The sequence below is a fragment of the Typopeltis vanoorti genome, chromosome 17 (genome assembly GCF_054136105.1).
Source record: "Typopeltis vanoorti isolate ZY-2024b chromosome 17, IOZ_Tvanoo_1.0, whole genome shotgun sequence".
NCBI classification, from domain to species: Eukaryota; Metazoa; Arthropoda; class Arachnida; order Uropygi; family Thelyphonidae; genus Typopeltis; species Typopeltis vanoorti.
Genome location: NC_143565.1, coordinates 94,056,925 through 94,070,513, shown reverse-complemented (window position 1 = coordinate 94,070,513; position 13,589 = coordinate 94,056,925). Strand labels below are relative to the sequence as shown.

Genomic DNA, 13,589 nt, shown 5'->3' with positions numbered 1-13,589 from the left:
ATGCCTAAATAGCTGAAATGTTTTACATGTTATAGATCTCCATTCAGAATTCAGTTGATATTTTCCATGTTAATTCCTGCCTAGTATCTTGGTCTTTTGATTGCTGATTTTCACACCATACTTGTTTCAAAAGTTATTTAATTTAATTGAGGAATCCCGCAGACTTGCACTGGATTTATTTCAGGGTATAATATCATCTGCATAAATTAAATAGCTGAAATGAACCTATCCAATTTTGATGTCTGGACTAATGCCACTTACCTTCATAATATGATTCACATAGATAATGAATGATAGTGGAGATGGCGTGCATCCTTGTCTCATACCTGATTTTATATCAAACCATCTTTGTGCACCTCCTTCAAATCTAAGCTGCAAGAGCCTCCATAGCTCAGTCAGTATAGATGAAGCCCTTTGGTCAGAAAGACCTAGGTTCGATTTCCCCCCCCCCCCCCCCCATGATGTGAGGAACCTTTATCTGGTCTCTTTCGACTAAAGGTGAGTTAGCTGGTCTTATACGAAGATAGAGAGTTTCTTCACTTAGAACCTTGGATTTTCATCCCTCAGAACAGGCAAACCAGCCTGTGAATGCACACGGATTTACAGTCATAAATACATACTTAATCCTTCGTTAGGAGGTCTGAAACAGTCCTAAGGGACTGTTGAGGAATGGTCAGAGCCCAAACAAATAAATTAAAAAATCTAAGCTGCTGACTTACAACTCAAATATAGACTGTTGATTGATTGATGCGTTATTTACACTTTATAATTGTACCATTCTGAACATCTTTTCTCTTAGCACCTTGTCACCTGCCTTTTTTCATATCTACAAAACTTAAATACAGGTTTATTTTTCTATAAATTCTCAGCTATTTGTCTTAAAGTAAAAATCTGATAATGACAATTGCATATCTGGCTCTGAATCCCTGCTTATTCTTATCCAAGTTTCCTATCTATAATTATTCTCAGCCTCAAGTATGTGTGTGTGTATAAATTTTACATGAAACACTCAGTAGGGATATTCATTTTACAAATGCAAAAATTCATTGTTATTTCTCTTTTTATAAATGAGTACTATGAAAGCTCTACTCCAATCATCCAGAATTCGATCCTCTGATTGTGCCTTCTGAATTATATAATGCAGCCACCATAAAAGTTTCATATTTCTGTATTTGAGCTTTTCTAATCAAATATCATTTACTCTAGCTGTCTTTTTGCATTTCAGATTTTGATGGATTTTCCTACCTCAAGTATTGATGTACTTTTGACTGCATTCCTCTTGAATATGCTCTCTCACTCATCTGTCAAATCTCATCATCATCATCATCATCATCAAATTCCTGCCATGTACCCTCAAGGGGTGTACAGGATATGACAGTACTACATGAAAAAATTACATCATTACTAACTTCCTATCTATAATTTTCCTCCAAATCAGTCTGTTACTTGTCAAGACTCCAACATTATCAGATCTTATATTTCTATCGTCTAAGGCACTTTGTACCGTATCAATCCACCTATATCTTGGTCTTCCTCTGGGTCGTTTTCCTGCCAACCTGGCAGAGAACACTTGTTTTGCTAATCTTTCCTCTCCCATTCTATTTAAGTGGCCATACCATCTGAGATTAGCTCTGCTAACGCATTCCTGGATGCTGACAATGTCAAGTTCTTTCCTAATATCCTCATTTTTTTATGATATTGCCATTGATGCCATCTGTTCACGCCTCTAATCTTTCTCAGGACTCTCATATCTGCAGTCTCTAGTCTTTGGTCAAGTGTTTTACTTCTGACCCAGCTCTCAGATCCATAAGTTAAAATTGGTTTGAACACAGTCTTGTATACAGCTAATTTAGTGTTCTGACTAATTTCTTTCTTATTCCATATGAATTTATTCAATTGACTTCCCACGATACCAGCTTTGCTGATTCTGTTGTCTATTTCTGTATTTAGTTTACCATCTTCAGTAAAAATTGTGCCTAAGTAGCTGAAATGTTTTACTTGTTCCACAGGTTCTCCATTCACAACACAGTTGACATTTTCAATGATTCTGCATATTTTCATTGTCTTTGTCTTTTTATTGCTGACCTTCATACCATATCTATTACAACAACTATTCAATTTAGTCAGAGAATCTTGCAGACTTGTAGCGGATTTATTTAGAATTATAACATCATCCGCATAAAGCAAAGAGCTGACATTAACATCTCCAATTTTGATATCAGGTTTAATACCACATTCCTTCATAATGTGATCCATATAGATAATGAATAACAGAGGGGATAATGTACATCCTTGTCTCACTCCAGATTTAACATTAAACCATCTTCCTGTACTTCCTTCAATTCTAACTGCTGACTCACAACTCAAATAAAGACTAAGTATTGCTTGATATAATGCCCCATTGACACCATATAACTTCAGCGTATTGAATAGCTTCACTCTTGGCACCTTGTCATATGCCTTTTCCAAATCGACAAAACTTAAATACAGATCTTTGTTATATTCCCATGCTTTCTCGACTATTTGTCGTAAAGTGAAGATCTGATCCTGACAGCCTCTATTTGGCCTGAATCCAGCTTGTTCTTCACCAAGCTTTTCTTCCACAATTCTTCTCAACCGTTTCTCAAGTATACTTGCATAGATCTTGCCAGGAACACTCAGTAGGGAAATACCTCTGTAATTCTCACAATCAGTTTTATTTCCCTTTTTATATATGGGTACTATGAGAGCTCTACTCCAATCATCGGGAATTCGTCCCTCTGTCCAGGCTTTCTGAACTATGCAGTGTAGCCACTGTAAGACTCTTATACCACCATACTTCAGCATTTCTGGTCGAATATCATCTACTCCTGCTGCCTTTCCACATTTCAAGCCTTTGATGGCTTTTTCTACTTGAAGTATGGATATGTATTCCTGACTGCATGCCTGGTCAGTGTTTTTTATCACTGTGCTGTCATCGCTGCTTGTTTCATTTAGCAGTTTTTCAAAGTAATTACTCCATACTTCAAGGATATCTTTTTCTCCTGTTTTCATTTCACCTTTATCATCTCTAATTCCTTTTACAGCACTCTTTCCTCCATTCCTAAGCTTCTTCAACAACCTCCAGAATATTTTGCCACCTTCTTGATATTTATTTTCTATATTCTTGCCAAAGTCCTCCCATGACTTTTGTTTAGCTAGTTTTACACACTGTTTAGCTTTCTTACATTTGTCTCTGTATTCTGTAAGAGTAAAAGCTGACATATTTGCCAGGAACTTTTGATATGCTTTCTTCTTTTCCTTCACTGCCTCTTTAACTTCCTGTGTCCACCAGGGAGTTCTGATTTTTTTATCCTTGCACACAACCTCACCACATGCCTCTCTGGCAGAATCAATCAATGTTTTCTTCAGAGTTTGCCACTGAATCTCCAAGGTTTGATTCCTGTTCTCAAACTCTTTCATTTTCTTTTCAATAATATTTCTGTATTTTAGTCTACAGTTCACATCTGAGAGCTGCTCAACTTTTATTCGCTTTAAGACTTTCTTACATGTTATTCTTTTCAATATGAAATTCAGTTTTATCCTGCTCAAGACTAAATAGTGATCACTTCCAATTTCAAATCCTCTGTACACTCTGGTGTCCTGCACCAGGGAGAAAACATCACTATCAACAATAACATAGTCAATGAGACTTTTCTTATTCCTAGCATCTTCTCTCCATGTGAATTTGTGCACATTTTTATGTTGGAACATGGTGTTAGTAATAACCAGTCCATGTCCTGAGCAGAAATCCAACAGATATTTGCCATTATTATTAGCTTTGCTCTTTTCTCCAAATTTTCCCAAAATATTTTTGTATGTCTCACAATCATTTCCTACTCTACTATTTAGATCCCCAACAAGGACCAACTTTTCCTTTTTCATTGTGTCAGTTGCTTTTTCTAAAGCCTCAAAAAATTCCTCCACTTCTACCCTAGTAGAACCTTCTGTGGGACCATAGGCACAAATAAGTCTCATTGTCCAGTTCCCCATTCTCATATTTGCCCACATTACTCTACTTGAGACTGACTGCCATTCAAGAAGATTAGCCTCGTATTTTGTGTTGAATACTATGGCTACTCCTTCTTTTCCTTGATTGTCATTGCCTGAATATAACATTTTGTATTTATTGCTCAGAAAGATCTCACCAGTTTTGGTCTTTTTTGTTTCAGTCACCCCTATTATGTCGATCTGGTACTTATCTAATTCCTCAGCTAGCTCCATTTCTTTGCCATTCAGGCTTCTTATGTTGATAGTACCGATCTTTAACTCTGGTGATGTTGAGTTGGGGTTTGTTTTCAGATTTGTTCCAGTAGCTGACTTTTCGCTGTTCGCCCTGGTTCCCTGGCGAAAACAACGGGGGCCTTGTTTAACTGGGCGACGCCCCAGCCGGCATGAAATTTTGTCATGTTGTACCATCATTTTTTATTTTGATTTAACCAATAAGAATACAATTTGGTCGGCTAAATCCCAAATTGCCAGCCCATCCTCGTTCGTTCAGTATCAAAGTAGATACCCAACAGGGTGCACCACGAGAAGGTGAGGATTGGACATTAGGTCAGAAGCCCTGGTCGGTTCTCCGCATTCCTTTAAAGGCTATGTGGAGGTCTCCTCCCAGTTATACAGCTTTGAAACCTCTCTAACATCTTCTAGATACTTAGACTTGCTTAAAATTTGAATCCTCATTCTTATCTTCTATATGAAGTTGAACAGTTTCATTTTCTTTCCACACAAACTTGTGGAAAGAGAATGAAAACAGATATGTCAAGGCTGCTATTAACTCCATTGAACATTCCCTTAAACATGCAGTCATTTGTCATCAAGCTACCAGATTTATTAATATCAAGTTTATTTAATTCCTCATATACATCGTGCTTGCTCATCCTCCATTGTCTCTGCACTTAGCTGTTCAGCAGTCACATGAGGATGGAAATACCTTGATGAATTGTTTATTAAATATTATTATTAAGAGAGACCTCCAAGGAGTGAGGGATTCATTTAAGGAGGCCACATACTACTTGCATTGGCTGTCTTACCTATTCTTGAATTCATTCATACTACTTGAGTACACACACCATCCAATGGCAATCCATTCCAATCATGGACCACTCTATGAGAAAAAAAAAATCCAACTTCCAAGGATGCCATCTCATCTTTTCTCCACCCTTCATAAAATGAAAAAGTCCACCTATTGGTATCCTGTATGAAACTCAGAAGTTGCAGTTATATCGCCCCCCCCCCCTTCTCTTGTCTGCTAGCATTTTCAGTCCACAAATTTTCATTCTTTCTTCATAATCAGTATTCCACAATCCTGATATCATTTTTAACACACTCCTTTGCACTCTTTCCACAATATCAGAATGACCATGGGAAGCTGAAAACCAAACCTGCATGCAATATGCCAAGTGAAGTCTTATCAAGACCTCATAAAAAAAAGGGCAAAATTACTTCTATGTCTTTGCATGTCAAGATTTGTTTCAGCATTCCAGTTTTCCTCTTCAGTTGTATTTGGAATCTTTTCTATATGGCCCTTCAACTTCCTGTCTACTAAAACTCCAAGATCACTAACCTGATCAGTTTCTTTTAGCATAATCCCAATGACATTGGATATGTAATCACACCAAAGTACGTAATAGCAAATAGCTGTATGGTGCATGTCATATCCTTCCCAGTGTTATTCATATATAGATTGAATAACAGTGGACCAAGGACTGTTCCACATATACACCACTGGTTACCTTAAATCTTAGAGACTCGTATTCATACATGACCTGAAGGCGGACTATGAAAGATATCCTGAATGAATACTTAAAAATTCATGGTATATAACTCAACACTAATTTACAGTGATAAATAAACTTAATGTTACATTGAGTTTTTGTTAGGTTTTTTTCACTCCTTCAAAAATATATATTTCTTCTATGAATGCCTTTTGAAAACTTTATTATTCCATGGTCAGTATCAACAGTGTGCCCTTCTGTTGGAAAGACCTGGGTTCCAAAGCCCATCTAGGACATGAAGAACTTTTATAAAAGTGTTTTCAACTGAAGGTGAGTTAGCCATATGGAGGTGACAAGGGTTTTCCTCCCAGAAGCTTGGGCTTTTTATCTCATAAAAGTGGCCAGTACCCATATTTCTAACATACTACCTTCCAGAAAATGCTTTAGGATCTTGTGATTAATTTTCCTTGTTTTATAATCGATTATCACGTCTTTTAAGAGATTCTTATTTAGATACAAAAATGTAATTACACCGATATTTACTGTCATAGTGAATTGTATGAAAGATCCAGTTCCCTTTCTGGTGATCGTTTTTTTTTATTTTTTTTTTATTGATCCTTTATATGAGAGATTGAGAGGCCTATAAGCACATCAGTGCTATGTGTGTAGGGTGCAGATTAGGACTGAGATAGAATTGTATTGGTGTTTTTTTTTTTGAAGAGCTGCTGGTTATAGTTGTTTGGGAATACTTCATGAGGAAGGATGTTCCAGAGGACAGAGATGGACGGAATAAAAAACTAAGAGAAGTAGGTTCTGTGTGTTTGCAGTTACACAGTAAAGGAATGCTGGACATCTGCTGCTCTTGTTATTAATAGGTGCAAGAGAAAATGGAGGAATAATGGTTGCCAATTCACTGGAGCAGTAACCTTGGAAGTACTTTAGAATAGACAGTACTGAAATGGTATCTCTGTCTATAAGTGAATCTATAAGAGAGGGATCATCTAGAACTAATGGCTTGCCTCTGGACAGCATCAATATTTCAAGGGAAGTTTTTAGGTGCACCACCCAAAACATGAGTAGTATCTGACCTATCTGATCCAACAGAGTTTATTTTCATTTATTTTCTTGCGTTATAAGGACTTGGATTTCTTTCTTTCTAGGATTGAATGTTAGAATCAAAAGCAAAACTGATTATTCCAGATATACACCAACCAAAGATGGTTGAGTGTTGCACAAATTTACTGTGTTATTATTACCATATGAAGAAATGAACAGAATGATACAAATTCCTATATTTCAGACTTTTGGTACAAGTAAGCAATAATGTAATAAACTTGCTTGTACCAAAAAGTCCCAGCTAAAGCAGCATAACATCTATCGATACTGTCTTAATGGAAATTTCCTAGTAAACTATTTTCTTTTTTTTTAAATACATTTGCTCTATTGTCCTTTGTTGAATGAATCCTCAGATATTTTGGACACATCTCAAGAAGAAAGGGAGAGAACATTGAAAACACTCTTCATGCAGGATAAGATGCCAAGAGCTAGAAAAATAAAGAGACAGGTCCCACTGGATATAGCTAGATCAAGTTAATGTTCTTATGGACTCAGGTTGGAGGATGACTTTAGACATATGACCCTGTGGATTAAAAGGCTAATCCATTGGGTAATATCTAAGAAATCAAATGGAAAGCTAGGAAAGGAAATGTAACTTGTAGAAGAATTGGAAAAGTGCCACATGGACATAATTGGCATTACTGAGACAAAGAAGACAAAAACAGATGAGATCTTACTAAATACAGGATGTATTTAGTAAGATGTTATTTTCAGACAATAATGATCAAGGAAAGGAAGGAGTAGTGATAACATTCAACACAAAAACAAAAAAAAAAAAAACACAAAAAAAAAATAAACTTCTTGATTGGAAGGCAGTTTCAAGTAGAGTTATATGGGCAAACTTCAAAATGGAGACATGGACAATGAGACTTATTTCTTCTTGTGGTCCCACAAAAGGTTCTTCCAAGGAAGAAGTGGAGAAATTTGTTGAGTCATTAGAACAGGCAGCTGACATAAAGAAAATTGAAAAAGTCGTCCTTGTTGGAGATTTGAACAGCAGAGTAAGAAATGAATCTCACCAGGCATATAGAAACATTTTGGGAAAATTTGGAGAAAAGGGCAAAGCTAATAATAATGGTAAGTATTTACTGGACTTCTCAGGAGATGGACTATTCATTACTAACACCATGTTTTAACATAAAGATGTATACAAGTTCACATGAAGAGAAGACACAAGAAATAAGAAAAGCCTCATTGATTACATCATTGTTGATAGTGATATAAGGCTGGTTCAGGCTACAAGAGTGTACAGAGGATTTGAAATTGGAAATGACCATTACTTAGTACTAAGCAGAATGAAAATGGATATCATATTAAAAAGAACAGTATGTAAGAAAGTTTAAAAAAGAATTAAAGTTGAGTAGCTTTGATAAGTAAATTGTAGACTCGACTATACAAACATCATTGAAGAAAAAAAAAAAAAAAAATTGAAAACAAGAACCAAACCTTCGATTCTCAGTGGCAAACTCTGAAGAAGACATTGATTCAGCTAGGGAGTTATTATATTAGGGAGCATGGTGGACACAAGAAGTTAAAGAAGCAGGCCTGGAAAAGAAGAAAGCATACCAAAAGTTCCTAGCAAATAAGTCAGCATGCCCTAAAAGAATACACAGAAAAAACGTGACCTATGCTGTGCGTAAAAGTAGCTAAACAAAAATCATTGGAAGACATTGGTAAGAATATAGAAAATAAATATCAGGAAGGTGGCAAAAAGTTCTGGAGACTATTGAAGAAGCTTAGAAATGGAAGAAAGACTTATCATCTTTGATTCCTGTAAAAGGAATCAAAGATAATAAAGGTGACATGAAAACTGAAGATAAGGATATCCTAGATGTAAGAAGTAATTACTTTCAAAGACTGTTAAACAAACCAAGCAGTGAGAGAACCATACTAGAAAATTTTCAAGAGGAAGGCAAAGTGGAGTATATATATATATATCAATACATCAGGTAGAAAAAACCATCAAAAATGTGAAATGTGGAAAGGCAGCAGGAGCAGATGATATTTGACCAGAAATTCTTAATTATCAAAGTATAAAAGTTTTGCTGTGGCTACACTTGCATAATTCAGACCAAATAGAGGTTGTTAAGATCAGATTTTCACTTTAAGACAGTTAGTTGAGAAATTGTGGGAATATGATAAGGATCTGTACTTAAGTTTCTTAGATCTGGAAAACTCATATGACAAGATGCCCAGAGAAAAGGTTTTCAAAGCTACAATTATTTTAGGTGAATGGAGCATTATACAGAGCAATACATAGTGTATATTTAAGTTGTAAGTCAGCAGTTAGAATTGAAGGAAATACAGGAAGATGGTTTGATGTAAAATCAGGGGTAAGATAAGGATGCAGATTATCTCCATTCTTTCATCATCTATATGGATCACATTATTAACCATGCCACCTGCCAGGGCGTATATATACTTCCACATTACCATGGATGCGAAGTGGATATTAAAATTGTAATACCATTGATATTACATTGAAATTTATAATGGATACGAAGCTTTTGGTGATCCATATTTGATCTTTAATGGCCGGTAAGGTGGTTAAAGAAAGTGACATTAGGCTTGATATTGGAATTGGACATGTCAAATTAAATTCTTTGCTTTAATGCAGATGATGTTGTAGTCCTAAACACATCTAGTACAAGTCTCCAGATTCTCTAACTAAATAGAGTAACAGCTGTAACAAATTTATCATGAAAATCAGCAATAAAAAGACGAAAAGTATGAAAATAGGCAGGAACATAGAAAACTTCAGCTACATTCTGAAGAAGGTAAATCTGGAAATAGACAACAGAATAAGCAAAGCTGATATGGTGGGTAGCCAGCTGAATAAATTTATATGGAATAAGAGAGAAATTAGCCAAAACAATAAACTAGCAGTATACAGGTGTTTAAACCAGTTAAGTTATGGATCTGAATATTGGGTTAGAAATAAAGCACTTGATCAAAGACTAGAGACCGCAGATGTGATGGTTGTGAGAAAAATTAGTAGAGTGACTGATGGCATCAATGACAGAATCATATTAGAAATGAAGATATTAGAAAGCAACTTGACATTAGTAGCATTCTAGAAAGTTAATGTCAGCAGAGCTAATCTGTGGCATGGCCACTTACTGGAATGGGTGAAGAAAGGTTAGCAAAACAGATGTTTGATGCCGAGTTAGCAGGAAGGAGACCCAGAGGAAGAACAAGGGCTAGGTGGACTGATTCAGTTAGAAGTGCCTTAGAAGCACAAATATGGCAATATTGGACTGCTCACAAGTAATAGATTAATTTGGAGGAAAATTGTTGATAAGGAGATTAATAATTTAAACTTAATCATGTAGCGCTGTCATAGTAACTTGAACACCCTATTGGGGGTACACGTCAGGAAATTGATGTTTCATTGGGTCATATGTCGTCAGTGGGAGAGATTGACTGAGAGATACTTCATTGAGGGTTGGCTGCACATGTGAAATTACCTCCTATTTTCAGTGTTATTTTATTAGATTTCTAATGATTATCGTCTGCACTTTTAATGCTTTTTTTTTTATTCTCCTTTAAATATTAAGGAGAATAGAAAAAATTATTTTCTCTTCTATCTGAATTAAATATATAATAGAAACAAGATAGTTTGTCATGAGAAACCATCCTGTCCACCCTGTGTTCACTATTTTATGAATAGTATTTGCATGCTTTTAATCCCAGTTATTTTCTTCAAGTATTATGGAGAATATAGAATACAAAATTCATTATATGCAGTGGTTGTGTTCTTTGAAATCGTCATATATATTAAAAATGTGTAAAACAGGAGACTTATAGCATGGGATAATAAAAGTTGCATTCCTAAGCGAGTGAGATTCCGATCTTTCAGGATTAATCAAAAATGCACATATTTTTCATACATGTTGAAGGCATAAGAGTAGTAAATGAAATATTCAGTACATATGAAACAAATAACTGTTAAGGTAGGTCTTTATTTTCATGATTAATACATCATAATCAAGGCTTGTAGGATGCTGAAAGCTACATTTTCGAGAATCTCTCAAATTGAAACCTGACTTGCAGTTTCATCTTCTGATTTGTAACTTCTCAGTGTGTGTGTGTGTAACCTCCTCCTGTTATCTTTGCTTTGAAGAGAAATTCATGAAATTCTTCGGTGAAATTCAAGGCAGCAGCTGCAGATCACCTGTTTATTATTCGCTAGCATTCTTTCCATTTGCTCAATTGCATGGCATCGAGATTTCATTATTCTGGTCACACTGAGACTCGTAGACAATTGCATGCTTTTACAAATTGTATCTGCCATTACACTGTAGAATCACTGTCCTGTGACCCTTTGAATGTCAATGTTACATTCACCTCTGTCAAACCGATTTAGAATTTCCAATGTTACCTCTGAAGAATGGGATTTCCTAGACCTTTTCTTTACTTGGTCTTTATTCACATTTTTTTTTTTTTTCACTATTAGTTTTCTTTGTTTTTCTTTCCCAGACATCTTGTTCAAAGGGCACAGAAGTTATTTATAGATCAGGACAAACACTGCATAGCCCAATAAGACAGTAAGAAAAAAAGTAGACACTGAGCCACTGAACACAGTGGGCAAGGGTAGGAAACAAGGCACGTAAGTGGAAGCTTCTACACCTTGGATAGGAAACAGCGATAGTCCTTATATCATTTTCAATAATGAAAATATGGATAACGAAATCACATATATAATGAGAGTCACCTGTATATTTTTTTCTGTTCTGAAGTGAATAAAATGTAGAATATACCAAGCTAATAGAAAGAAGATGAGACTTGTTGGGAGAAACTATCGTCTCTCTTCTGTTCATAATTCTTGTAGAAAGGCTTATACATTGGCTGTACATAATTATTAAATTACTTAAGGAATTCACAATGTGAATTCCTTAAGTAATTTAATAGTCATCTCTTATGTTCAGTATTATATAAATGACATCAATATGCTTGCTGTCCATGAAGAATCGATTATGATATGCATTCTTTCATTATAATACCTCCTGGTATAAACAACACCAAGAGAGGGGGGGGGAAATACATTTTAATAAACTAAGTTTTTATAGATGCATTTTTTCTTCTCTTGGTGTTATTTATACCATGAAGCATTACTAATCATTGATGCCTAAGCCTTTCTATACGTACAGTATGCATGATGTGACATTGATCCCAGAATATACTATTTCACAGAAGATGAAGCAATAGAACAAACAAGGAGGACACTTTTTTTAAAGCAATCTTTAAAAAATAAGGAATGATAACCTGTTAGTTCACTATTTTCATTATAGTGTCTTCAAAAAGAATAGATTGAAAGAATATTAAAACACTGTTCAGAAGAAGTCTTTAATTTGATACATAGAAAAAGAATTTGAAATTTTGCCAGTAATTGTTGTAACTCTAAATATTTTTTAAATGCTGTCATAATATTTACAAATAGCATGACAATAATCTGCCATAACTGATCCTGGTTATTTAGAAGTTAGCAATGACAACTAACTTTTAGAATAGTACTTACAGGGTTTCCTAATGATTGGGCAATTAAAAGATCATTATATTTTTTGTAAAATAAATAAATAAACTTGACAAGTATTGTTATACTAAATTTTTAACTGAAAATTGCAAGAAAAAAAAATGTAGTTTAACATACAATTTTCAATCATATAACAGTCACTTACATTTTGTTTTTGTTTTTCTTGTTATAGGTTAAGCACTTTAACCGGAAAAGAGAATATATAAAGTTTAAGGATCAGATAGAGAATGAAGGATATGAACCAATTGATGATTATAAGCCTAAAAAGTCTTGATGAAGGAGTTGTATATCAATTCATTGTATATTAGTATGATTTTGCAGTTTCAGCTATCTTTTGATAGCGCTTCACATCCATGGCTTTGGATGTACTGTGACTGTAGTATAGGTTTTTAGTTACATATGGAAATACAGAAACAAACAAAAAAGTATTTTTTGAATGCATTCTTTAGATTATCCTCATTGTGTTTTTGAAAAATGAACAGTTAAATAAGATATTTTGTCATATATTACTGAAGACAGATTCCAAAATCTTCTGGTATATCAGAAGAACAAATAAAATGTTATATATAGTTTTAAAAAGTTGTTTATTATTGGTAAGCTCTGCAGCTACTTTGCATCATTTTTATTTTAAATTTTGTAATCCTACTCGCAGCTGTGATTCGACGGTACTCCCAAATTTTTTGCTAATTTGTTGGGCATCTGAAAATATAACATTGGTTTTTTTTTTAGTTGGAAAGATCTGGATTTGAATCTCATCAAGGATTCAGGATACCATTTTCTAGCTCTTTCAATTAAAGTAGAGTTAAATTTTCAGTAGGTGTTTCTCCCTGAAAAATAAACTGATTTACTGACTGCTCACAGTTGATAGATATCAACTTATTTCATGACGAGGGCTACAAAAATCCACTCACCATGGGTGAGTTATCAGAGACAAGCAGCAAGTGAATTTTCAGCCCAGTTCTAAATGCATTCAAAATATATTATTTTTTTTCATATAATTTACACTTTTTTTTCCCTGCATCTTAAAACATCTCATTCACTGTTGCTATTATTATTATCATTATTATCAACACAATGCCATCTCCACATACAACCAACTACATTTTGTTGTCTGTAAATTGCACGTGTTTCTCAGAATGAAAAAAACCCCTGCTGTCATTGTATGAGATTGACTAACTCACCTTCAATCGAAAAAAAAAAAA

General features: G+C 34.7%; 1 protein-coding gene across 1 annotated transcript in view; it reads left to right on the top strand.

Moving 5' to 3' along the window:
• Positions 1–12,879, top strand: part of LOC150097652 (cytochrome c oxidase assembly factor 6 homolog) — a 28,885-nt gene extending 16,006 nt beyond the window's left edge. Inside the window, exon 3 of the mRNA XM_090407472.1 lies at positions 12,560–12,879. Within this exon, the coding sequence (XP_090263598.1) occupies positions 12,560–12,661 (102 nt within the window). The 3' untranslated portion in view covers positions 12,662–12,879. The remainder of the gene's footprint in view (positions 1–12,559) is intronic.
• The last annotated feature ends 710 nt before the right edge of the window (positions 12,880–13,589 follow it).